At 36.5% G+C, this 26,460-nt stretch overlaps 1 protein-coding gene across 5 annotated transcripts in view; it reads left to right on the top strand.

Moving 5' to 3' along the window:
• MCTP1 (multiple C2 and transmembrane domain containing 1) overlaps positions 1-26,460 on the top strand; it is a 252,740-nt gene that overhangs the window by 153,242 nt on the left and 73,038 nt on the right. For all 5 annotated transcript variants that reach the window (XM_052700796.1, XM_052700793.1, XM_052700794.1 and 2 more), the window contains 5 exons: positions 1,854-1,956; positions 4,087-4,189; positions 4,561-4,662; positions 5,011-5,085; positions 6,851-6,970. In XM_052700796.1, coding sequence (XP_052556756.1) covers positions 1,854-1,956; positions 4,087-4,189; positions 4,561-4,662; positions 5,011-5,085; positions 6,851-6,970 — 503 coding nt within the window. The remainder of the gene's footprint in view (positions 1-1,853; positions 1,957-4,086; positions 4,190-4,560; positions 4,663-5,010; positions 5,086-6,850; positions 6,971-26,460) is intronic.

Here is a 26,460-nt window from a genome sequence, read left to right as displayed (position 1 = left end):
TCATTAATGTAGCCCCATTGAGCTAATCAATTTATAGCTTCTTATGATACATGACATAGCATGACTGAATTATTGAAGACACTGTGAAATGCAATTGCATAGTGAGCTAGACTTGACTGTGGAAGGCCACTGCCAACACTCAATAACTTTTCAGCACTGCCACCCAAATAAATTCCAGAGACAAGAGTGACTCACTCTGTAATATGCAATTAAATTCCTAATTTCAACAGAAAAAATCTTACTTGGGTTCTGGGAGCAGCAATATATTTTTCAGCTTTGTGGCCTTAAATGAAAATAATACATACACTTGTGTTTTGTGCTGAAGGCAAATGTCAGATACAGAAGTCAGCCAGGCTAGAAGCATGATCACTTTACAGTGTTCAGATTTGCCAGTAGCATACCTGGTTGTGAATGAAACTCATAGTTTCATTTTGCTAATTGGTCTAATTGTAAAACAGTGAGCATCAGATTGTTCCTTTCAGCTATTGGATGAAATCAAACTAAGAGAGAGAGCATCCCTCTGTCTTGGCCAGCATTTACAGTTATTGTTGTTGCTGCTATAATTTAAAATTTTATGCTGCACTATGATTTATTCCCTTAAATGGCTCTTTACTGCATCTGTCTTCACACTATGACTCCTCATGTTTTCATGATTGCTCCTTCCATCATAGCTGTTCCTCAGATCTATACATTCTTAACCTTCACTCCAGGAAAATTCAGGGATGCCCTTGAAATCTTTCTCTTCTTTTGCTTCTTCTCTCTTTGGAGAGCTCCCTTTTTACACAGGTAAACTGTTGCTAAGCATGTGATTCAGATGTCAAATTGCTTTCTTTTGCTTTCCAAATACAAACCCTGGCGTTGAGAATATCTAAGAAAAAGCTTATGTAACTTCTACATGTTCCTCCTACTTCTAATAAGAGTGGTTTTTCTTGCTATCTGCTTGACTGGTAGTTGAGTACAGGTCTCTGTAAGTAATAGACTCTAAGCTGCCAAACATTTTGGAGGCATTCCCCACATATATTTCCTTCCCCTTTATATTAAAAAAAAAAAGCCAAACCAACAACTTCAATACCCAGGCAAGTACGTTGTTTCCATTACATGTGTATTAAAGTTTCAAAGCAGTATCTTCATACTTTCTCGTGTATTGGCTTTCATGCTGAGGGACCTTCTTGTATATATATGCGAAGCTACTTCATTGTGCATTAATGTATACAAAAATCTCAACCATGTTTGAGCCTCTTCTGTGCTGAGACTACAGCCCATAATTCCAGCTGATACTGTCTTATTGCTTAATTGTGCTTGCCTATTTTCTCAGGTGTTAGGCTTTTATCTGAGACTGTCTTTAAGGCTTTTTGACTTTGAGGAAAAGATTTGTACAGCATGAAACATACAGGGCATAATAATCTTTGGATAAGTGTCATAGAAGCTATATTATTACAAATCGTAATAAACTTCCAGAAGAAGTTATTCAAGGAATAATATCCAAGGGATAATAAACTTCCAAAATATCAAAATTATCCAATTATGTTATCATTCCAGCCAACATAGGTTTGGCATGATAAAAATTCCCTTATCTGTGTCAGAAGGGTGCTTGGCACCTTTTGGGAACATGCTGGTTTTGATCATCAAAATCAGTATGCAATTTTTTCATCTTTCCTCCTCCTGCCCTTTGCCTTCACAAAAAGATGTTGTTTTAGTGATAAATGTTAATAGATTACAGGGATGAACACTCTGTTAGACTTGTATTATATTGAACATCATCATAGGACTTACCTGAATTAATTATTGAGTGATCTAAAAAGCAGCTTAGTTTTCTCAATTCATAAAATTTGTTCCAAATTCTTTCTTAATAGGTAAAAGTGACCCATTTTGTGTTGTTGAACTGAACAATGACAGACTGCTGACACATACCGTGTACAAGAACCTCAACCCAGAATGGAACAAGATCTTCACATTGTAGGTGTTTGGGTTTTGTAAGAATTTGATTCTTTTTATTTTGGGTTTCATTTGTGGGTTTTTCTCCTCTTTCTTTCTTTTTTTTGAAGAGAAAGTATAAGATCAAATATACTTTCTCTTGATCCTAGTGAAAGTAGTCTGCCCGATGACATACTGCTGTCTCTGAAGTAAACAGGTGAATACTTGTCTTAGAATTAAAAACATGAAAAAATATAAACTTTCAAACTTTTAAAATATAAAAAATGTACAATTTTAACAATTACAAAAAAAAAAAAAAAAAAAAAGAAAAAGTAAAATCTGTGTCTAGTAAACCAGCAATATGAAATGCTAAACATCTGGACTTTGCAGTCTTTAATGGAAATTTGAAGAACCGCAATTATTTTGACCCTGAAGATTTGTGTGAGAAAGAAAGGATTTTGTTATCTCTGTTACAATGTTGTAATTTTAGTAAACACTAGAAAGCTATGAAAAAGGAGGTATTTTAAATTCATTCATACTTTTCTGAATAATAGTCTTTGTATGTTTATATGAACTCGTTATTTCCATTTGCCAACTGTGTTTCTCATAATGTGTTCTAGCATCGTAATAGTGCAGTGCTGCTATTGGGCAAAATGCAGTCTTAAGTGTTTAGTTTATTGGGAAGTAATACAGTACCTATTTTTTTCCTCTGTTAATTTCAAGACAGTAAAAGGTTTTAATAAAGTAGGAAAAAGTTTTCCACCAACAAAATGTTATTTTTCCCTGTTACTTTTCTTGATCTGTTGCCTTATGTTTCTCCCAGTTTCTCTCTGACTGCTGTGTGACATCACTGAGCAGAAAAACAGATCAGCTGCAGGTTCCTCTGCTGCTGAAATGTTCTAGTAATACCCTGCAAAACCAATAGAGGCTTTAGCTTTGTGTGCATTTATCTAACTTTATCATAAGTGAAAGTGTTGTGTTTTGTCCTTGATCTCAAAGCACAGCCTGACTTTAATCTTTGTATTTGTTTCCTCTGTTTGTTGTTTGTATACTTGGCATCTGGAGCTTTCCTTGCCTCGCTTGCAGTTGATTCTCAGAATGAGCTCTGAACAAATGAAAAAATCTCACAATAGTTGTACTTCTCATTATCTTATTAACATAGTTCTCATTATTCAAACATGCTAAATTCTTCATTTTATTTTTAATTATCTACCTATAGAGCCAGTAAGTAATCAACATGCATTGCTTGACGGTGTTCTCTATGTAAGGAGCTGCCTGATTTATAGAACAAAAGACTAGTCAGGAAACAAATAGAAAAAACTCTAAACTACCTTAAAAGAAAGTTTTTACCTATCTTATATGTTTATCAGTTATTCTCAAATTTGTCATTTAGTTTTGGAATACTGATGCAGTTTATCTGGAGATTATATTTTAGTGCTCTCCTTAAATTCCATTTTCCTGAATCATCAGTTTATTCAAAGATGACTTCTCTCAAACAATTCTGGTATCTTTTCTCACAGTAAGGAATGTGATTTTTTCACTTGAGAGTCTGCGTTTTACTGTGATGTTTGTTGTGAGTGTTTGTGGAGTGTTTAATGGCTTGCAGGCAAGGAAGAGAACTAGTTGAAAAACACATTGCTTCCCATTGCTTGTTGTAATTTGTTGTAATGACTGCTGTATGTTTGTAATTAAGCAAGGATTTTAAAATTAAAGAGCTCATTCTCTCTACAAGGATGTGCTCATGTATCTGATGATGATTTTCACTTGTGAAGCTGCAGATAGCATAGTATTTGCAGTAGAAATTACAGCAAAAATAGCAGTGTTTGAATGTGGCTGTAAGGCTCCTGGTCTTCTGTCTGCCACAGTAAATCCCCGGCACTGCTACATGCTGACTCCCTTTGCAACTCATGCAATGTTAGCACCAGGTAGAAAATTTAAAGCAATATCTTTCAGAAAACTTCTGGCAAAGTCCTGCAAAGCACACAATTGCTGCAGCTCCTTGAGAGCGCTTGGGTTGTACAGAAGGATGCCTAATTCACTTGAATTTTGCTCTCTGCCCTTGACCTGACAAAGTACAAGGTTTTCTGGCTTTGCTACCCTTTTGCACTTTTGTCCTTGGTAACTTCTGGTGTAGGTGAAGTCTTTCCTCCATGTCTGCTTTTTCCTCCGTAGCAATGTTAAAGACATCCACTCAGTGCTTGAAGTGACAGTTTATGATGAGGACCGCGATCGGAGTGCTGACTTTCTAGGCAAAGTTGCGATACCACTGCTATCTGTAAGTTTCATTCACTTGACACGCCACTATGTATTTTTCCTGCTGAAGGAAGGAGAAGGGAAAAGAGAAAAAAAAGGGGGGGGCCTGGGGAGGGAGAAATGAATGTGCAGCTCTGTGTCTGTCATTTCTCAACCAAGGTCTGTAATAAGAACACTAAAATTTTAACATACTCCATTCACGGCCATGTTGAATCCCATGATAGTTAATTTTTCCTGACAGACTCGGTCCTGGTAATGAACAGGTACTTGTCAGACTTGCCACAGTTGTTTTGGGTTCTCTGTCAGTTTCAGCAGCTGGGGGTCAGGGGTCACCAGGGGGGGGTATTCAGCGGAGACCGCGAGACAGACGGCTGTCATGTCCTTTTCCTGCAGATTCAAAATGGTGAACAGAAAGCCTACGTCTTGAAAAACAAGCAGCTGACAGGGCCAACAAAGGGGGTCATCTATCTTGAAATAGATGTGATTTTTAATGCTGTAAGTCTTAACTTTGGGTTTTTTGTACTGCTAAAGAGTTCAGTTTCATGAAAGGTTTTGTTCGTGATTTGTAGAGAATTTCTGTCATTCCTCATTTTCTCTAAACCTTGATGTATACCACAGAATACTCTTCTGCCACTGCCTGGCACACCCACTCTTTTTGTTTCTGCTGCCACTGCTACTATTGCTGCTAATGCACGAAGCAGCAGCCTTTGCCTCTGTGTGCATCTGTGTGTCCTGGGCTTGGCAGCTGTGACTTTGAAACTTCATAATTTTTGCAAGTCGGAGCATGTGCTTTTAGTTAGAAGCAAGTAAGCTTGAAATATTGACATACATTTTAATGCATAGGTGAAAGCCAGCGTGCGAACCTTAATGCCCAAAGAACAGAAGTACATTGAAGAGGAAAACAGACTGTCTAAACAGGTAAAGAGTAAGGAAACACTAATCCTATCTAAAAGCCTTAATATCAAGTGTGCACATCTAAATATCTGGTATCACACTGCTGAGGGTAAAGAATAACATTTTCATTACCTGTTTACAAAAGAATATGATAGGTAGAATGAAGCAGAAACAAAATACGTCGTTTTATTGTATCTCTTCTTTATAAACTGCAACTTAAATTCCGTGAAATAAGTGAATAAGAACACAGTTCAAAACATCAGGTTCCACACATATCAGATTATAGTGCAGGTGCATGTAAACTAAGTCTTGCATAAATCTTTGCTGTTAACCTTGACCTGAAAGACTTCCATTTTTTTTTGCATGGTAGAGTGGCATTAAGCATTCTTATCCCAAATTTTAAACAAGTTCATGGAGTAAGGTTTGAATCCCAGTTGGAGGCAAACTAAAACTTATTTTAACTTTTCATTATACCCGAGCTATCTGGATAAGAAATGTGTGGACCTTGTTTCTTTTTCTCCTATATGCTCTTTCCACTGATAGTTTTAATGTTTGTTAAACGTTATTTAAACACACATCTTACCTTTTTTTGCATCTGAACTACTTTCATTTTAAATTTTTCTTTAATATGAATGATCTATTCTATATGGGAAAACTGAGCTTTTGGTTAAATTGTAGCAATAAGGTATTTTGTTCATTAACAAAGACAGAAGTCTTTGAACTGGTTCTTATTTTGTAGAAAACTTGCATAATTTGTGTTGTCTGCTGGATGAATTGTAGATTAGCTATTCAATATATTTCATTTATGTTATTCAAAAAGCAGAATATTTCTTTCTGTACTCTTTTTTGATGTTACTAAAGCTGCATTTTTCATGTTATGTCAGTCAAGAAACAGGAAGGCATTTTATTCAAGGTTCATTCTTCTGCCCACTTTTATAAGAGAAAATCATCGTCGTTTCTGAAGATTGCAGGAGGAAAACACTTCAAATATCCAACTGTTGTTTAGGTGTTGTTTTGTTTTAACTTACATGGCATATCCCACCACAGTAACACCTAGAAGGAAAAAAAAAAAAAAAGGAATTCTTTATATATCAGTAATGCAATAGCATTTCAAAAGATCCATAAGTTCTGGGAGAGAATGTATCCATACAGCATTTTCTATGCTATTCAACACAGAAATTGAATGAATAACCTCTTTGTGTACATTTACTTTTATCAAATGTTCTGCCATTTTAGTAGACTTATGGGTAATCTCCTGAATTAAACTTAAACCCATTATATTTCATTTTGATGTAGATGGAGTTAAAGTTATTTTCATAAAACACTTAAAAACACAGGGTGATGAGAATTTGTTATGGAAACAGTTGATTTTAGAGGAGTAATTTTGCATGGTTTTGGGTTAGCATCTTGCAGCATCTTTTTTTTTCGAAAGGTAAGAGTTTTCTAAATACTTAAGAGTAGGGACAGTGTCACCTGCTCAGTAAGACTCTCATATGCTGATAACAAAATTGTTCATGATGTTTGTAGCGGCTTTTGTAAAATCTCAAGCTGCCACTAAGCTGTGAAAGTAAAGAGAACAAGCAGTATATCAGTTAGAAATAAATCCAACAAATAAAAATCTACACATTTATCTAAAACTCTCCCAAGTGTCTCTAAGTATTCTCTTTGTGTGAGTTGGACAGCTTTTTTCAATCTTTGCCCAAACTAATAATGAGAATATTATAAGGATGGATCTCTTATGAAGCTTTTGGGGTTTTGAAATATTTTTGTTCTTTCATCTTTTTAATAGCTGCTACTAAGAAACTTCATTCGCATGAAGCGTTGTGTCATGGTGCTCATAAATGCCGCCTACTACATTAACAGTTGCTTTGACTGGGATTCACCCCCAAGAAGTCTTGCTGCTTTTTTGGTAAGTTCTTCTTTATATTGCTATTAATCACCATTGCATATTTACATTGTAGACTGACAGATGGTGCAGTGCTCATGTGGAGGTATCTGATTGCTTGTTTCTTTTGAAGTTTTATTTAAAACTAAGGATATCACAAATCATTTTTATTCACGTTTTTAAGAAGTGATTGTATAATGTCATACAAACAATATGGTCTTCTAGATATATATACAAATATGCAAATAAAAAATGTGATACAACATAATACAGCTACTGAACTATACATATTTAGCTATTCACAGGTTAATATGCATATGGAATACTTACCTGATGCCTACTGAAGAAAGAAAAACGGAATTACATCCTGTCCTCTTTGTCCAATGATGTTCTTTCTTTCCCTTGGTGCACAATTGTGGCCATGAAAAAAGTTGCGTTGCTATTAAATCATGCTGATTTCCAATCACAGAATGCATTCGGTGGCATAGTTGGAAACACATCAAATTTCATGAAGAGCTGTTATTTGATTACTGTAGTTTTAGAGCATTGCAGTAGAACTGTCTTCCTGATAAAAGCTTGAGTCTTTTCAGTTTTCTTTTAGTACTTATTTTGCCGTGTGGTAGTTGTGGGTACATTCTGTCTGCACTGGTATTATGTAGATCTGCTTCCAAAGGCTTGATCTCTGCTTCTCATTCTGATGGTATTTTGTCCAAGGATCACATCATCCTACTGTAGAACAAAATATACTCAGCATATTTTTTATTAGCTGAGTCAAATCTACATGAACTTTCATCATGATTGTGAAGTTTGAACTGAGTTGTTTTCTGGAGATTCATAGTTATCATTGGTCCACAAGGAATCTCGTGATCCGTCTTCGGAGTGGTTCACTTGCACATGTAATGCTGAGTTGTGCTTGCACACAGATTAAACTGGAATTCAATAGATTCTATTAAAAAGCTATACTGTTATGTATCATTTTCATCTCTTTGCTATTATACACATTGTGTCTCCTCTTGAAGTTGTCTCCCAGAGGTTAGAGCATGTCACAGTGAAATGTCACACTGAAATCTCCAGAAAGAAGATGAGAAATAGGCCATTTTGCAAGTTTCCAGCCCTGAAGACAGATAAATAATGTGTTAAAATTAAACTTTTAAACTAGCTGTTTCTTCCTTCTTGTTGAATTTGAAGACACATACTGATAGATAATATCCCAGTACAAACTTACAGTCATTTCATGAGCGAAGTATGTGAGGGTTGACTTTTCAGACCTTGGATTTTCCGGAGTTAGATACCCTTTCTTCATACCTGATCTCTTTGCTTTCCATACCCATCTCTTCGCTTTCCAATGGGGCCTTTCTTAAAGAAGACAATATATGAAGAAGCTCTGTTTTACTAGCTCAGTTTTCATAAGTATAATGGTTTAATTATGATTAATAAAAGCCCTGGAAAGCAGGATTACACTTGGAAAGCCTGGATTAATATGATGACTTTATAATAAATTGCAGTTATCTGCTTTATGCTATTTGCATGCTGAAGTATTCACCAGTTTGTTTTTTTTAAATCGTTCTTCTTGGAGAGTCACAGTGTTAGTAGAAGAGACTGAGAAGTGCTGAGTGCTGTTACTTACACTGTAGAACTTATATTAGTCAAAATTTAAATTAGTGTTTTATCATGTTGCTCTTCGCTCATTCTTTCTTAGTGCTATCCAAACCTACCAGCTCAATAACTGATGTTTCACATGCTACACATAGAAGTTTTCAACATTCTGGATTATACATTTCCAATCTCAGACAGTATTTTGTCTGTTTTTGTTTCACTTCATTGCTGTCGCAGGGGATTTTGCCTGAATGACTTTCTTTTCTCTTTTTTTCTCTTTTCTTCCTCCTCTCCTTTTTTTCCCCTTGTGCCTCAGTAATTCACAGGAGAAGAATAATTGCCATCTAGATGTAATTTTTAAATTTTTGTTGCTGAAATTATTGTGACATATTATTGTCATGGACTTATTTTTTATTCAGATATTCAAATTTACAAATAGCTTGTGAGACATAGGTTGATCTAACTACACTTACGTGACTTTGGGTTTGAACTACCAGATGTTATATTAAATAACAGAGTGTGCTACCAGTTTTAACTTAACACTTCTGAAGCACCTAAATATATTACAAAAGAACAGAATTCATGCAGAGAGCCCTTGCCGTACATTCACTTTAAAATAAATTTCTAGATTAATTTGGAAGTTTATTTTTGCCCTTAATAATTAATACACTATGCTTAAGGCAGAAAAAGTGTATGAGAATATGCAAAAGTTGTGTGTTTTTCTTTAGATTAATCTACTCTGGGCACAGAAATGTCCACTAAATTGGGCCTAATTTCCATCAGTTTCTTGGCCAGACATTTGTGTTCTTGCAGATGTCAGTGCATGCAACGTAGGGGGAAAAAAGTGTATACTCTTCTTTTTCCAGTACTGTCATTTCTCACCATAATGAGCACAAAAATAATTGGACAACTGTGCTATCAGTAAAAGGACACACTTCAACATGAGTCAATGAATTATTTTACGGGACAAACTTTAATCTTTAAATGTGATTGTAGATAATTTGTGCTACCATCTGTCCATTTGGAATTCTTTTAGCCTTTTCAGTCGTTATACAGTAAGTGCTGCTGTGTTTAACATTAGCATTTGATATTTTACACATTTAATTTCTGTACTGCTGCGTGGTCCTTGGGGAGCTTCGCTCTAGTGCTACATGAGAGAGACAAAGTATTGATCAGTTAACATTTCAGCTACATTTATGTATGTCGCAAAATTAATGAAAATGCCAGACAAAAATGTCAGAGTGCACAAAAAGGTAGAATTTAAATTTGGTAGTTTAATGAAAAGTTTAAGATGTGCATTATCAAAAATGTCCCCTTGCCTTTAAAGTACAATTCATAACTGAGTAGCTAAAAGGAGATACATATTTTACTTAGAAGAATATTGAATATGAAATATGAGTGAATGTTAAATCTTCAAACTATTTGGTATCCCAAAATGGCCTCTGTAAAGCGCTTTAATTGCCTGCTTGAACATATAACTGTTACTCGTAAAATAAACTTCTTTCCTTTCCAATTTGTAAGCAGAGTACCCTTGCCTGATCACACGCAGACTTTTCAATATGTCCTCAAATTAAAGTTTTATGTGAACATATTCCTCTGAATCTTTCTATATATGTGTATGCAGGCACACAGAAAGTATTTTCTTTCTTAAGCTCTGAAATATTAATAAAATGATGCACCCTGCATCTGAGTCATTTGTCAGGTCTAACTCACCTTCTCTTTGTCTTCTAATGTTACACAATTCTTGTGCAGAAATGACATATTAGTCCCTAGCCTTTGATTAAGAGCTAGTTCTCTTGCACATGCACCACTTAGTTGTGGTGGTGTCATATATGTTAATGGAAAGGAAGAAGAAAACAACTAAAAAAGAACTGGCAGGAAATGAGACTGTGAGATAATTTAGTCAACTTTAGTAGCTTTTTCCTATTGAACAGGGAAATACTCTCTATCATGTATTTCAGAAGTGAATTTCACTAAAAGCTGAAGAAAAAAAAAAAATCATACCATTAAGGGTAGAAATGTGTTTAAGTGTTAAACATTAAAAAAAAACCACACTGTAATTTTATGAGAAATTTATGAGATATATCTAATAACATTAATAAGATTTTGTTTTTGTGAATACCATTTTTGAGGATCTAACATATAAATACTGTCAATCTGATCTTTACTAAACCTGGTGGAATGGGTTGTCTTTGCCAGTTTGCCACCTGTTGCCTGTAATTTGAAATTGGATAGAATGCTGGTAAGATAGTTGTGAAGGAAAAAAAAAAAAAAAAAGAAAAATGAAAACTTTTTTGTCCTAAGGTCCTAAGAAGCCTTTCCAAAATTCTTGTTGGTGTCAAAACTGCTTGCACCCAAACGATAGACTTCAAGAATATAAGCGTACAGATACAAGATTTATTTTTGATGCAAGGCACACATACAGGAGTTTTCAGCTATTTATCCCCATGAACAGGAAAGAGAATGAGATAAACCAGACTGTTGTCATTCTGTTTTTCCAGAAGAAAAGCCAGAGAGAAAGAAGAGCTATCTAAATCCTGTTTGACTTTCCTGGTTTTCAGTAGACTAGAAGAACTGTGTGAGACTGCTGCAAATACATAGCAGAAGTTGACTTTTCTTCAACACTTTGTAATAAAAAGCAAAAAAGGGCTGTATGCCAGGCTTTGGGCAGTAGGATAGAACAGAAACATATATATACACCACATCTTGGTGTATATGACCACTGAACACTTCATCACCAGCAGCCATTACAAATCCTAGTGTGCTTAACTGTAGCAGTTGAGGAGAGATGCTGATGTGGAAAAACTTGCTATCATCAATGCATGCCTACTCCAGCTTTGTGATGACTTCTGAGGTGTGATGTGTTTGGCATATTGTGTACTTGCAAGTCTGATGCATGGAAGGACTGGGAGTGTTTGGGTGTTTAATAATTTCCTCTAGTATTTCTTTTTGATGTTTACTTTCATTTTACCTCCTTCAAAGAGTGAATTCATATTTGCTGAACCTGTTTGGTAGCATGATTCATTGTGTGAGTGCAGACTTGGTGCCATTGTAGATAACATCATGTGTGCTGCATGCCATCCAGGTGCTGTTCCAGGGCAAGTTTCTTAGGCTCTGTGTCACATCTGTGGTCACCTTCCCAGTGACTGGGATACCCACCCTAGAACATTGTGAATGGTACTATCTCTACCTCTAGGTACTTGAATTGAACTCACAGCTGTTTGTTTCATCTGCATATCTGTCATGGATATTATCTAGCTTCCATACTGAGTTTTGCATAATTTTGAAGTGTTTCATTTCAAAAATTCCTTTATATTGTGTAGAAATACTTCCATCATTCTGCATGCACAGTTAAGGTGAAGAGCTTTATTGTTTCTCAGACAGGAAACACACAGCAGATGAAGGCACCGGTATCCCTACTGGACTTTGCCTTAACTACCAGAGTATTCTTCCCACTCATTTTACTTGTCTCACTTCTTAGAAGACTGACAACTGTGCTGTAAACTATTTGCTTATCAAAACTTTTAAAATGGTGTTAAAGCCCAATTCACTAAAATTAGATAAAAAATTATAGAAATTAAGAAAAGTGGTTGCCATCCTACATTTAGTTGTTATCCAAAAAGACTTTAAATCATGCCTCAATTTCTTCACCAGGCAGTAATGTAAGCAGAAGTGGGAGGATGGTTGGGCTAGATGATCCTGCAGGTCATTTCCAACCTTGCAATTCTACAATTCTGTGATTCAAAAAACTAGCTAGCCAAGTTATGTGATTTGTAATCTTGGGTCTAGAGTAAGTTCCATATAGCAATACCTTGAAATGATGTTGCTTTCATGAGCAACTAGGAGAGTTTTTTCAAAATCAAAAACAGGAGAAATTGAGTGCACAAATTTGCTAAAATGAATGCTAAATGAGAAATTGTAGTTATCAGTATAGTGATGTGCTGTTAACAATATGCAGACAATATTGGGAAAGTCTAGTATAATTTTTTTACAGATGGATTTGGGAATTTTAACTTTATCTTAATGCCATGCATATGAAAATAATGCATCATGTCATAGTGCCAGTGATTGATAAAGCATTTGCATTGGGACCCAGAAAGTCTCCACAAGACACTGGACATGGTGCTGGGCACCCCTCTCTGGGTGTCTGCTGGATCAGGAGTTGGGCTAGATACACCCAGAGGTCCTGCCAACATCAGCCAGTCTGGAATTTTGTTGTGTGTAGCCTCCATTGCCTCCAACTGCTGAAGACAAGTGAGGTTGACAACCCCTTGAGGCTTCAGCTGCTTAATGTTGCTGGAAGAGTGAGTTGTAGGATGGTTGCTTCTCACCGCATGGCGGCATGACCAGATAACTGCAAGCAGATATCATGTGCTCTTGTTGTCTCCTTCTTCTTGAGTGTTCAGCATTCCCCTGAATGAAAATAAATTTTTATTTTAGGAATTTTTATTTTTGCTTAAAGTGAAAGAACTGTAGTTAATGTCAACTTGGCTGGACCTTGCAAGAATTAAAATAATACAATCTAGTACTTTATGAATGGTTGAAGTATAACAAAAAAAGATAGAAACTAGATGTGATATAGCAAGAGAAGTTCAAATGAGGGAAATGGAACAGAAAAGCAGTGTTTTAAAAGCTTCTGAAACCAGCATGCAGTGGGGATAGAAAAACAACTTGTTCAAAAATGAAGTGACCAGTTTCTTCCTTATGGGAAGCTGAAGTTCCTTTGTTTAGTAGTCGTGAAGATGGTGGGTACAAACATCTGTCTTTTGGTGGAAGAATCAAGAGCAAGAAAAATATTTTCAGTGTGCTCAGTTTTACTGGAGAGAAAACACTTCACAGTGTTTCAAATATACATAATTAAGATGTTTGTCCTGTTTTCGTTCTTCAGCATGCAATTTTATTGTTTTGATTTTGATTGCACAAACTGAAATCCATGCAAAAAATGAAATAAAGAACATTAATCAGAACATAAATACCTTGCTTCTACTAGCACTGCACCTGCTGAATGACTAACAGTAATTGGTCTTATTGGTGTTGCAAATAAAGCCTCAAAAGAAATATACCCTTAAGTAACAATTGTAAAAATTACCCAGGAGGCTTTACAGCATATTCCTGAAAAGGGGCAGTCTGCCACTCACAGCTTTATCCTACATTTTGAAAAAAGAGTGCTGTTATGTGTTTCCCATAGTAGGATAAGGGAGGTGTAGGTACATGTGACATGGGGTATCCAGTACTGGCATGGAGATTGATCTGTTCCCCTTGGGACAGTGAGAGGCTGTTGTAACAGCAGCATCCTGAGAGCCATCATTTCCAAAACCTCTGTGCTTCAGGCCTGAAGGTTGATGTCTCAAGGTGATGCTGCTCGGCTCTTCCTAGCTCATTCTAAGCTGAAAGTGGCACACATTTTTCCGCTGTTCCCTTTTTTGCAGTCACTCTGCCTTTCTCCTCACTGTAAGGTGTCCTTCCCATCCAAGAAGCTTCATTTTTACTTGAACTCCTGTACGATACATGTAGAAAAGTCCTATGAAACACTTGGGCAATTATGACTAACATGGAAAAACTCCCTGTTTTCTCAGTTAGAGAAACTTCAGTAGAATGGATGAAAGCAGTAGTACTAGACAGTATCCTTTGCTTTGGGCAGTGTGTGTCTGTGGACAGAGTAGACCTTGAAATTTGAAATGGTCAAATCACTGAAGAATGGTGTATTAAGTTTAGAAATTTTCATTTTTATTTTCAGTTGGGCTTAAGGTGTACAGCACGTTATTTACAGTTTACTCAGGTCAATCTTTGTTTCTGTGCAGGTATTCTCTGAACTTGAAGAGCTAGTAGTAAATCCCTGCTTTGAAGAAAGCCCTTATACTTAATATTTACCTCAATATTTGCTTAAATTTCTTAATTTAAGGCCAGACTAATGGTTGCAAAGTTGTAAAGAAAGTCCTGCTTAACCTTAGCAGCCTTAACCATTGGCAAAGGTTGGGTGTTAGTTATGGCCTGCCTAGCATGTTATTTTTATACACTGGTTCCAGCATATAGAGATTTTAAGGGCTTACTTTTCAGTGATGAGGAATTGGTTGGATTGTCACAACCAGAAGGTTGTGAGGTGGAGGCCGGAGATGAGTATGTCCTGATCTGGTGGGTTGCAGCCCTACCCACGACCTGGAACTGAAACTGGATAGGCTTTAACGATAGGCTAAAGCCATTCTGTGAGTCTGTGGTGAAATATAGCAACCGCTTTCTGAAGAAACGAGTATGGTAAAAAAAAAAAAAAAAAAAAAAAAAAAAAAAGCCACTGATATGCAAAAGCAAAAAATGATTGTCATAATCTAGTCTTGTTTATTTGACATTGACTACTGCTCTCATAGCTATTACTGACACTGAAGGGTTGTCTTTTAAAACTGATATTATGCAATGGGAACTTCTTGGGCAATTAGTGTACAGCACCAAGTGAATAGGAGACATGATTTTCTTTCCACAGCTGTATAGTAGCTGTGATTAGATGAGCCTGTATTCCAGTTCTAATTGACTAGCCTCTGTAAGTAGACACTGCTCACTAATGAATACAGACAGACACTTCCTAACCCTATTAAGGAAAAATAGAAAGGTAGCAAGGAATTGTGCTCAAAAAGGAGTAAAATTAATTCTGGTTTGTTATACTGAACATATATTCTGCATTCATTGTTAAAGGAAGTGGCACTGGATGCCTAGGAGAGCTATGATTAAAAAAAAAAAAAAAGCAACGCAAGCTAATATTTATGCATATCTGTGATTCTCTACCCTAGGTATGTCTCTGCTAAATATAACTTGATAGATAAACATATTAAGCTGGAGGTAAATCTCTGCTTTAATAGTAGCCAGGGCAGTAGTAATGCAGGAGATTTTGCTGTTTACTTTTATTTCTTATTCTTTGAATATATGAATGTGTGGTATCTGTTTGGTTTGAAATGCTCTTTTCTGAACTATTCTTATTTTAATAAAGTCAGCTTGTATAATATTTCTGTTCTTTCTCTGCCTCTCATGAGGTCTCTTTCTTTCTGATGCTCGTTTTTAAGACAGAGGGAAAATCTCTTCTTTATTGTATACCAGATGGCGCAGGTGTACAAATTTGAAAGCCTACTTTCATATACTAAGTTCTTCAATTTCCAGGAGAAATGTATTTTTAATGATCAAAAGCAGTGAATTCCTTTGAAGATAGGTAATCAGGATTGTAAAGGCTACTTTTAATGACTATTAAAGTTTTAAGAAAATGGAGAAAGAACAGTTGTATTTGTTTGCACAACATTATTTTGGCCTTTTCCTTCAAGTACCACGAGTGCTAGCAGATGCTGTAATCCTTTGACATGACTGAAGGAGTTAAAGGCAGATATTTTTAATATTTGCCACCGTCTTAATTATTACTTGCTAAAAGCACCACTGTTAGCAGAAGGATTATGAGTTAATAAAAATGTCACAGTATTAGTATATAAAACACAATTTAATTTTCCCAAGATAATGATTAACAGCATAAGGCCATATTAAGAATGTTGAACGCCTGTTCCCTAAATGTGCTTGATTTTCATATTTTAGGAAGAGTATCATAATTTTGCAGCAAGTAAACATAAATATTTTGGAGGAATTTATCTCAAAGATCAGGCAACTAATGAAATCTCTTTTGAGCTTGCTTGAGCTTTGTTTTTTTTTATTATGTCACTGCATTCTTAGCATTACAACATGCAATCTGAGCAGTGTTGGGGGTTTTTTGTTAGTTATTATTATTTGCTAATGCATCTTCAGTGAAACACATTAAAAATGATTTATCTGCCACGGTCTGTTATCTAAAGCATTTGGAAAACAACTGAAGTACACCAGTAGTCACCAGTATCTAGGTGTTCTTTTCATGTACAGGATCCAGCCTGGGTGCAGGTCAGTCCCTTAACCTTTCCAGACGTTGTTGCTTTGTCCCCAGCTGCGCCCAGTTTTGTGGGGCATCTGGGTTACGTCGCTATGAACGAGATACAGCTCTGGAAGCTATCGATGCGTTGAGAGCTGCAGCCCCCTGAAGTTATCTACCCGGGTGCCCTCCCGCCACGTTACCTGAGCGCCCGCAAGCTGAGCCGTGTCCCATTCAGTGCTGCAAGAACGGGCCCATTGTCACTGCAGGAATCGTTTGTGTCCGGGAGAAAATTATGCCCGCTCCACTTCTGAATGAAAGACAAGGCTGTTGTTACTCTAGGGATATTAGGCCTCACTGCTTTTCTGAGAAAACAAATTTGCTGTAACTTTATCTGTAATTTAGTACTGAATGGGTGCAAACAGGATCTACATGGTATAGAATGCCAGGCAGAAGTAAGGGTTTGTTAAAGCCATGAAAGGGACATGTAACCCTTATGTTTCCGAAAGCAGCCTCCTCAGGAGCCGTGGGTTATAAAGGAGAAAAAATCATCACAACCTTTGCATTAGACAGGTTTAGTCCTTACTTTAAAAGCATAATTGAAAAAACGAGGCTTCTGTTTATGTGGTGAATTCAGCAAAATTGCAAGTTCCTGAAATTGAAGGCACTTACTTTGCCTTGACCAACAGCCTTCTTGGTGAATGACTGCAGTTTAGACTACTCAAGTTGCCATGGGGTTTTGTGGTTTTTTTTGTGTTGCAAAATCCGTTATTTTTCCCTTTCTTTCAGTAAATGCAGCATAACATTCTTATTCTCAAGCTCTGCTTTCTTGAAGATGTGATGTCACAATACTTAAATAAAATGTCTCTTTTATTGGTTCATTCTTGATGATCAACCTTTGATAGGAAGTAATACTACTAATTGTTTTAAACCTTTGTCCTGAGGAGCACTCAACCCTTCCAAACAGTGCTAGTGAAGCTGTTGCACATCAGCCAGAGTGCTTTATTCCAGCAGCCTTACTTTCGCGGTTGTGCACTTACTCAATGCTTTACGCCCTGATTAAGTGGTAAACGTGCAAACTGTTTGCTTCACATTCTTCCTTTTTCTCTTTTTTTCCCCTTTTTTAATAGAAAAAAAAATTCAATCCAGTTCCAGGAGCTTGATCTTACTGATTAGCAAAGTTAAAGTTAAGAACTTAATGTGGTTTCTAATCAGCTGGCAGCTGTCATTAGTGAGTGACAACGTAGTTAATCCCCCCCGACGTACAGCCCTGCTCCCAAAAGCAGGGAAAGCCACCTCCAGGCACACTCCCAACCCAGGCTGAAAGCAGGCAGTGAATGTCTGACCCCTGGATCTGAACCTGGGAATCTCTGGTTAGTACGCTTCATTGCCTCCGGATCACTGCATTCGCCCTTCTGCTCCTTTGCTTAGAATCTCTAATATGCCTAATTTAAATTAAATTATTTTAATTAAATTATTCAACTATTTCTCACAGTGCAAGACAGTTAGGAACTCTAGATGATTGTGTTTAAATCAGGAGTTGTGACTTGACCAGCTTGAAGTTAGGCAGTCAAAGATGACTGTAAATTCTGGCACAGACGAAGCAAACTGTGAGAGGATAGTCACAAATTAAGCTGGAACTAAGAGTCATATTGGTTATTCTTATACATGCACACAGCAGCTGCATTCCTGCTGGTGTTTTTTTCTTGAAATTGTGCCACACAGGCTGGCTTCACAATTTTCAGAGGAGGCAAAAGGCTGAGCAGGCTGTGCAGGGAGTTTGTGATTTCTGGGTGGAGATAAAGCTCCTCTTGATTTATTTCCTGATTTGAGCAGTCCTGCAATTTGCCAGTCAAAGATTGTAATGAATTCTTTGCTGCATCCCCAGTCAGGATTTGTCACAGGTAGCCCCACGACAGCTGATGACAAGGCATTGTCGTACTCTCAGGCTGGTGTTTATTTTATTTTCCCTGGACACCCCCCTTTTTCTCTAACTTCCCTGATTAAAAAAGCCTATGTGTTTCCTTTCCTGCTCCCCCAAGATACAGAAAGTAATGCAAACCCCAGAAGCTGAAGAATTTTAATGCAAGAGGAATGCTTCAAAACAGTCTGTGCTCTAAAACATAGTTACGGACTAATTAAATTCTGTTGTCTGCCTGGCAGAGATAAATATGGCACTTCTGCGAGACCACTTTAAGGCTTGGATGTTTGAACCAATACCCCCCATACAACTCTGAAGTACAGGACTACCTGGTTGTTCTGTGATGGATCTAGTCTCTGCTGGCTTTTGATGTTTAGAACTGATTGTTGAAAATAAAATATACATTGGTTAAAAAATGACAGATTGTTTCTAGGGGCTTTTTCAATGTTCACCTTTATGATAGTTGCATTTTTTTAAGTTAATGCAGTTTAAAAATCATTTTAAGTTTTCCAACAGAAAGGAAAGAAATGAAATATTGGATTCGCAAACAAAAGCTTTATTGGTTTATGACAAGTAATCCATCTTTTTGCATTAGTGTAGCATCCTACCCCAGATTATTTTTCATAATTGATAATTTGTGAGTCATATATTTGTTATCTATTCTTTCATGGGTTTCTAAATAGTGAATGATGTCAAAGGTCATTGAGCTTTCATAAAGAAAATGTTTTTATTTTATATTTCAAGTTTTGATTGGTGTTCAGAAGAACTTTTTAAACATTTCAGGGAAGAGTACAAGGAAAAAAAAATAGTAGCAGTTTTCCTGGACAAAATTTTATGCTACATAATATTATGACTTGAAGAAAAATAGGAATGTTAAAGCATAAATTAAGTACTGGAGCCATATACAAATTCTTAACCAGAGTTACTTTGCATTAGAAGACTATTATGATTTTTATTATAGAGGTCAAGCTTTAAAAGTTAGAAAGACATTGCACACATATACAGCAAAATTAAGAGTGCTATTTGTATGTGGCTGACTCATTTCAATTTTTCCTTTTCAGAAATATTTCTTCTGTGACCAAAAAGCTATTGCTTTCCTTTAGCCATAAAATAGAGGCAGGAGGATGAGGAAGGGTGTTTCAGTCATCTGTCACCTCATTTTTTTGAGAAATACAATACTGGGTGTGAATTAAGAAAATCCAATAAGGAAATAAAACACATATTTTGTGTAAAACAATAAAGGGCAACAAAAATGACATCACATGTTTTAATACAATAGTGTGCCCCAGAAAGGCAATAAATAAAAAGATATGGACTTATGATACAAAATTTAGTTAGCCTAATGAGACAACTAGTAGGAACTTTCCCCTTTATTACATTTTTCTCCTGCAGCCCATGAACATTACCACTGACTGTGCTCACAGAGCTTTCTGATGCAATTAAAAATTGGGAGAACAGAATAAAATATGAATATGCTCAATCAGTGGGAAAGGCAACTTAAAGTAATTTACAGATAACAATATAGGAGGCATAAAGTATTTTTAAGTAAATTAAATATTAATTTCAGAGCAAATTTGTTATGAATATACTATTACAGCTTATGTAGTTCTGTCTTCAGTGTTCATTAAAATCTTCTCTGAACAGTTTAATCATACTGAGACATTTCTATTAAAAAATGATTCAGGATTATCCTCTTAATTGAAATAGAATAGTAATCATTTAATTCTGATGTAATTATTTTAATATACGTATAATAATTATTTTAATATACGTTTAATATACGTGTCATTAGAATAACATAAACAAGGTTTTCCCAATGTATTCAAATGAGGATAAAGTAGCTGGTAGTTTTTGGTAAAGCTGTCCTCAAACTTTCATCTGAAAATCATCAGAAATTTAGTACTTTGTAAAATGTTTTGAACTTCAAATCAGTAACAATATTAGCAGGATCAGTATTTTTTTCTTCTAAGTTGAATTTTAGCTGCCTAAGACTGGAATCATTGAATCATAGAATGGTGCTATGTACAGCTGATTAGTGCTGTACGTATTATACTGTAGCTCAGATCAGCACTGTTGTTTTCTTCTCTGAGATTATGTTTGGTTTTTTTTTAAGTGAAAGCTCATTTTATATGTCTCTTCTTTTTTTCTAATGCATTTTCTTACTGAGGTGTGAGTGCTTAATAATCAATCCTAAGTATTTCAGAGGCATACTTAAGGTGTTCTGTTCAGCTGGAACTGTAAAACAGAGCAATTCTTCAGCTCTTCAGATTATTTGTCTCGTATGTCGTAAGTATTGAAGACAGTAGAAACTATCTTCATGTTTAGTCCCAGAAAAGCATTCAGGATTTGGAAAAATGTGCAAAACCCACATGATTTTAAAATAACCCCTTTCATTGCGTTGCAGGGATATTAAAATAAATCCAATTGTACTTCTGGCTTAGTGATGTTCTTTTGTCACTGAGGATATAAAAATACAGACTTCAAATACAGAAGTGCTGAATTCTGTATCTAGAAGGAAAAATATCCTCAGTTATTACTGTATTATGTAATATAAAATGCTTTTATACTATTTGGGAAATTGGTCCCCCAAAATGGGGGAGAGAGGGGTGGAATGGAAGGGAAAAAAGAGAGACAGAAAGGATATGATATTTTGTTAAAAACCAGGACGTACTTTTGAGTTGCACAATTGCTGGATTCTCAGCTGAACATGAGCATAAGACAACACTGCTGCTACTACCGTTGTGTTTATCAATTGGATAAGTACAGCAGTGGCATCTGCAGAGTACGACACACATTGCTGGGCTCTTGTCCTGAACATTTAAAAAGCTGTGCAATTAAATGTATATCCTTAATTTTGATTCCTATCAGTGTTGCTGTCCCAGGAGTAAATTTGCATCTGTGTGTTAAGGTATTTGCTTTATTTGACCTACATACGGAAGAAGAACATGCAAAAGAAATATGGGAAGAAAAAGCATACACTTAGATTACCAAAGTTTCCCACGCATCTCTTCATTATGTTGAAAATATTGGAAATACTGCATTTATACGATTGTAATTAATTCTCATTGTAGTTGCACTGCACTGAATAAAGCACTGACTCACAAGAGATATATAGCAGTAGTATATTCAATACAGTGCAAATACTGCCGACGAACCTAATGTATTTGTAAGACTAAGCACTGAATCTTGATTTTGGATAGTTACAACCAAAATTGCTTGTCAAAAACGTATGTCTGAAATGTGTCTCAGTCGGGTTTAGGTTTTATGTAACTTCAGTGGATTAAAAAAATAATAAAAAAAAAGCCTACAGTAGAAATTATTTAAATAGAGATAGAAAAATATCAGCAGCACCATTAGACTTAGGATTAAATTGGGTTTACTGAAAATCTTTGGTTGTACGAATCCAAAGAAGTTTCAGTAGAACATGTTTTCTTTAGCCTGAAATGAAGAGGAATTTAATTTAGTGATAATGCCAGCTCTATGCTATTTTCTCAATAGAAGTGGGCATTCTTTTTAGCTCTCTTCCCTGAATGCCATTCTCCACTGACACCTGTAGGTAGCACCCTTGCATCGCAGAAGAAAAGACTGCCGTTTCCGAGACACAATTACTATTTAGGTCGGGAAGTCTTTGCTTGTGCAGACCTCTAAATGTAGCTAGTTTTATTTGCATAATTTCCAGACTTTCATGACAATCCGCGATCTTAAAACAGTAGCCTAAAGATCACGCATTAGGTTGTTTGGCCTTGTGATTCACTTCTCTCTTCAGATGGATCCTTTTTTTTCTGTGGGACTAGAAGAGGGAAGGCAGGCAGGCACTCTGCTTAGAAGTCTTACACAACATCCTCGTAATTATTTAACATACTGTCCATCAGGTATTAATACATTTTTAAAATTTTCTCTTCTGTTCTGCAAAATACTGGACACAATCTCTTTTAGCACATTAGCAAGGAAAGCTCCAAGGCTGCAAGCAAGCTCCAGGGCACTGCCATTCATCCCCTTGCCGTGGGCCTGCTCAATGCAAGTCTCTGGCGTGACAGAGCTGCACCGTGTCAGCATGTGGGAGCAGCCCTTCCCAGCCTCCTTCCATCCCTGCTGTGGGGAGGTGACCACATACCCGTGCTACTATTCCTGCTCTTGCAACTTCAGAAACAAACGGTGGCAAAAAAAAAAACCCGATGTAATACAAGCATTACTTTTAAAGCCAGGGTTGTTCACATAGAAAATTGTTCTTCAAATTATCTTCAGAGTTTAACTTTTTTTTTCCCCTTCAATATGTGCTGCATAGTATCACTGCTTCCATTTCCAGAACTCAGCAATAGCACCCATCTCTTAACATGATAATTCATTCTCCTTTGGAGTTACTTTCTTGTCACTTAATGCAGAATGTTTCTAGGTTTATCATTTTCCTTGTAAGAGGTCATGCCAAAGAATTTCTGGTCACCACCGTAAGCTGTGGCCACTGTGTACTGAATGTAACTATTGATATTTACTCCATCGTGCTAAGATAGTTTTTAATTTTACAGAGATTCGATAAGCTGTGTTTAAAGACAAAAAAAGAAAAAAAGCTTACAAAGCTCCTGTTAATATACATGGTCGTTGTTTTGTCTGTGTGTGAATAAGTAGAGAATATGTAAAGTTTTTGAGTCATATTGTTTTTGAATCATATTGTCTGAATATCAGTGCATTTTGACACGCGAGGTGTGGTGCAGGTGGCTGGGAAAACAGCCTCTCACTGCATCACCGAGAAAGACACATCGGGACTGTGAGCACAGCCTCTCCTTTCCTCTCCGGAACAGGAGTCACTTCTGTCGTAAAGAGGCACAGGCTGAGATCACACACACACACACACAGACTCACTTTTGTCTGCTTTTTTTTCCAAAATATGAATCTCCTCATCTTTCAAATTGTTGAAGAAACCCTAGCATTAAAAAAAAAATAGCATGAGACTATTTTTAATTGGTTATTTTGCATGGGAATGTGCAGCATGGTTAACAAAAAAAAAAAGCTTTTTTTTTTTTTTTTTTTTTTTTTTTTGAACACCCTGAGTGAATTTGTCGTGCAGTAACCAGGTTAGAAAGGTGTTTGCAGCAAATCTTCACATTTAGCTGATGAGACAGGGGAGTCATTTTCCAGCATGGAGGTCCCTCAGTGAAGCAGGAAGCCCAGGAGGAGGAGGAGCTCTTCACTGCTGGGTGCTGGGTGCTTTCAGGCAGGAGTGGGTCCTAGGGAGGAGGTGGACGAAGCAATGGCAGGAGGGGAAGAAACTTCTCCATCAACATATTTTTTAGAAACATCCTGCTTTTTTAATCTCCCATTGCATCATTCCCCAGCATTTTGGTTTTTATTCACGTTAGATATTTTATATGCAAGGTCACACGTAAGTATCAGTTTGTGTAGCAAGAGAAAACAGTCTACAGACATGGCTGGCACTGTTTCTCTGTATTACATTCTCCATATTTCTTTTCTCAGAGTGTAGCAAATACAAGACCACACTAAACATGACAGGAAACCATTTAACTGCTTGTCTGGAGGATATGCTGTAAGTTATCTTGTCTAAGTGTTCATAGTTAGATAGAAGAAGGTAAAAATCTTCTGAGGTCTGTGGAAGAAAGGTTATAGAGAAATATAGTTACTTGCCACTATTGTAGATTCCTCTAAACTTAAAAGAAAATCTCAAGTGAGAAAATAGTATTTTGTAATAAACTTACTCTAAAGCTGCTGTAGTGCAATTGGGTTTTTTCCACCTTTTCTTCTGTTTTTTGCTCTTTTGAAGTCCACTAACAGTTCTTTCAGAATTTTTCAGAATATGAAAACTACTTTGCTCACATTTTGCATAAGGTATTACAGCAATGTAAAACTTTTGTATCACAGATATTAACAATATCTTAAGAAAGATGGGTGTTTTTAATGTTTGAAGTTGTTTGAAGCTTTCATAGTAATGAGTATTAAGATGTTCTGTCTTATTATGACATTCAAGTCATTAAAACAAAAAACAATTTTTTTTTCAGTAAAGGGCAGACCCTGTCCATGTGAATGTGTTTACCTGAAATATTCCTTATCTTGGGGAAAAATATTTTCTATTATCAGGAAGGTCCATTGAGCAAAGGACCAGTGATTTGTCACTGTCAAGAAACAAGATCAAATTTTCGAAGGAAAAACCTGGAATACAATCACAAGCTTTCACGAAGCATACACTGAGTACTGTGGTCCTGCTTTTAATGTGTTTTTCCCTTTGAAATCTGACACAGATAAACATTATTGAAGTATTGTTTTAGGGGATTATGCGTATTATTTCATTGCATGATCTGAAAAATGTGAGGCCAGCTTCTGTTCTCATTAGGCTTTTTTACATCAAGACTTTTACTTTGTTGGGTTTCCACTTGTGTACACCATTTTTAGATCAAGTTTCAGATATTTTGTTGCAGAGACTGGGGTAGAGTGCTGAAAACTTCCTTTTTTAAGGAGGGAAAGAAGGATGTTTTACTGACACATTTATTCAGCTTGAATTGCTGTTGATGGGATCTAGAATACACTGTTTTCTAGCTTTTTGACACTGCAGGGACTACGGCTCCATTACTGCTGTTACGTGTATTTCATTCATTTCTGTGTTTAATTCCTGGCAAGAAAAGGGTTTCTTGTTCAGCTGTGTTGGAAGGATGGTGCCTGAAATTATAGTGTGCTGATGTAAAGATTCAAGAGAATTAAAGAGAATTGCAGACAGTTCTTGTGATCTTAATTCTCTGGTTTTAGTATAACCCTATTTTAAAGTGGCGTGGAAGTGCTGCTATGGTTTTGGTTTTCTTAAATGGGTGTACCCTTCCAGTTTGTTCCTGCCTCTGCAAAAAGAGCATTCAACAGCAGTTCAATGTTACGACTCATCATTCTGCTTGCAAACTGGAGCAGTCATTTTATTCTGAGATGAAATGTAAATCTTACATTTTTCTCTCTTGTACTGGGAAGATCAAGTGTACCTTCGAGTAATAAGTTCTGTTTAGTTTTACCTTTCACTGGGAAAGAAGTCCAGTATCATCCTAGTTACCCATAGCAAGCTCCACCTTTTTCTCTAGTTGCTGTCTGTAACTGACCAAATGGTGAGGCATCATTCATTCCATTGCCCATATATTTTTCAGACCATGTATGGTAAAGGAACAGTTTTTCTTAGGAAATGTCAAGCGTTGTGAGGAACTGCATAAATAAGGAGTTGAAAGTGAAAGGCAACTATACAGTGGTGCTCCCAAATGTGAGCACAGGAGGTCAGTGTTTAATTTCTACCTCATCTTGGGCAATTCTGTTTGCTTCAGATTCTAGTGGACTTAATATGCTGTACTAAAGTAGAATGACTAGTGTTTCCCCCTAGTCTTTAGAGATGCAGTAAATACAAAACCGTAGTCATCTGAATGCTTACTGTGGTAACAATTTTGTACAATGGGTAGGAAATGTATTGCTTAGGCATTACCCAAACACTGATTCCCTTGTTTCTGACAGACTTTTGCGGATTTTTGCTAGTTGTTCATGACCAATTGGAAACCATCCCTTTTCCAGAATGTGGAAGTTGTACATCTAAGGCCCTGCACCCTGCATACATTTAGGTGTCTGGTGGTTAGGGACAGTTTCACAAACAATAGCTTGGTAAATCTAATTGAGATATTTTAATTTATCCAGAGTCTTCCAGAAGTTGTAGTTCGAGTTGTAGATTTTGAGGCTCATCTTATTGAACCTTGAGATTTAACATGTTGGATACAGGCAGTTCATGTTAAGTTTGGGAGCTGCACATCTATACTGTAAGATACCCTTTTTAACTAATGAGCACTGTCAGTATTAAGGTTCGATTCACATTCCTATGGTCTTCTTTCCCTTTGTCCTTAGCACAAATGCATGTGGTGCTCTGACGCTTACTGATGTCTCAGTAGAGAGCAGCTGGCCTGAGCAATGTGATGAGCAGAAGTCAAACGCAACAGAGCGTGCCATGAAAGCACTCTGGGCACAGCCTTGGTTTTCTTTGGCCCCTCTATTTCCTTGTCTTGTATTCTCACTTTAAACCTTTGTTAGGTAGGTGAGCAGTCTTCAGCTCATTTTATTTTCAGAGTAGTATCTGTGAACTGTCCATTAAGTAACCAAAGTTATCAGGTC

This window comes from Tympanuchus pallidicinctus, unplaced genomic scaffold (assembly GCF_026119805.1).
Source record: "Tympanuchus pallidicinctus isolate F22 unplaced genomic scaffold, pur_lepc_1.0 scaffold4, whole genome shotgun sequence".
In the NCBI taxonomy this organism is placed as follows: domain Eukaryota; kingdom Metazoa; phylum Chordata; class Aves; order Galliformes; family Phasianidae; genus Tympanuchus; species Tympanuchus pallidicinctus.
The sequence above is the reverse complement of the archived record's forward strand: the minus strand, read 5'-3'. Positions and strand labels throughout refer to the sequence as shown.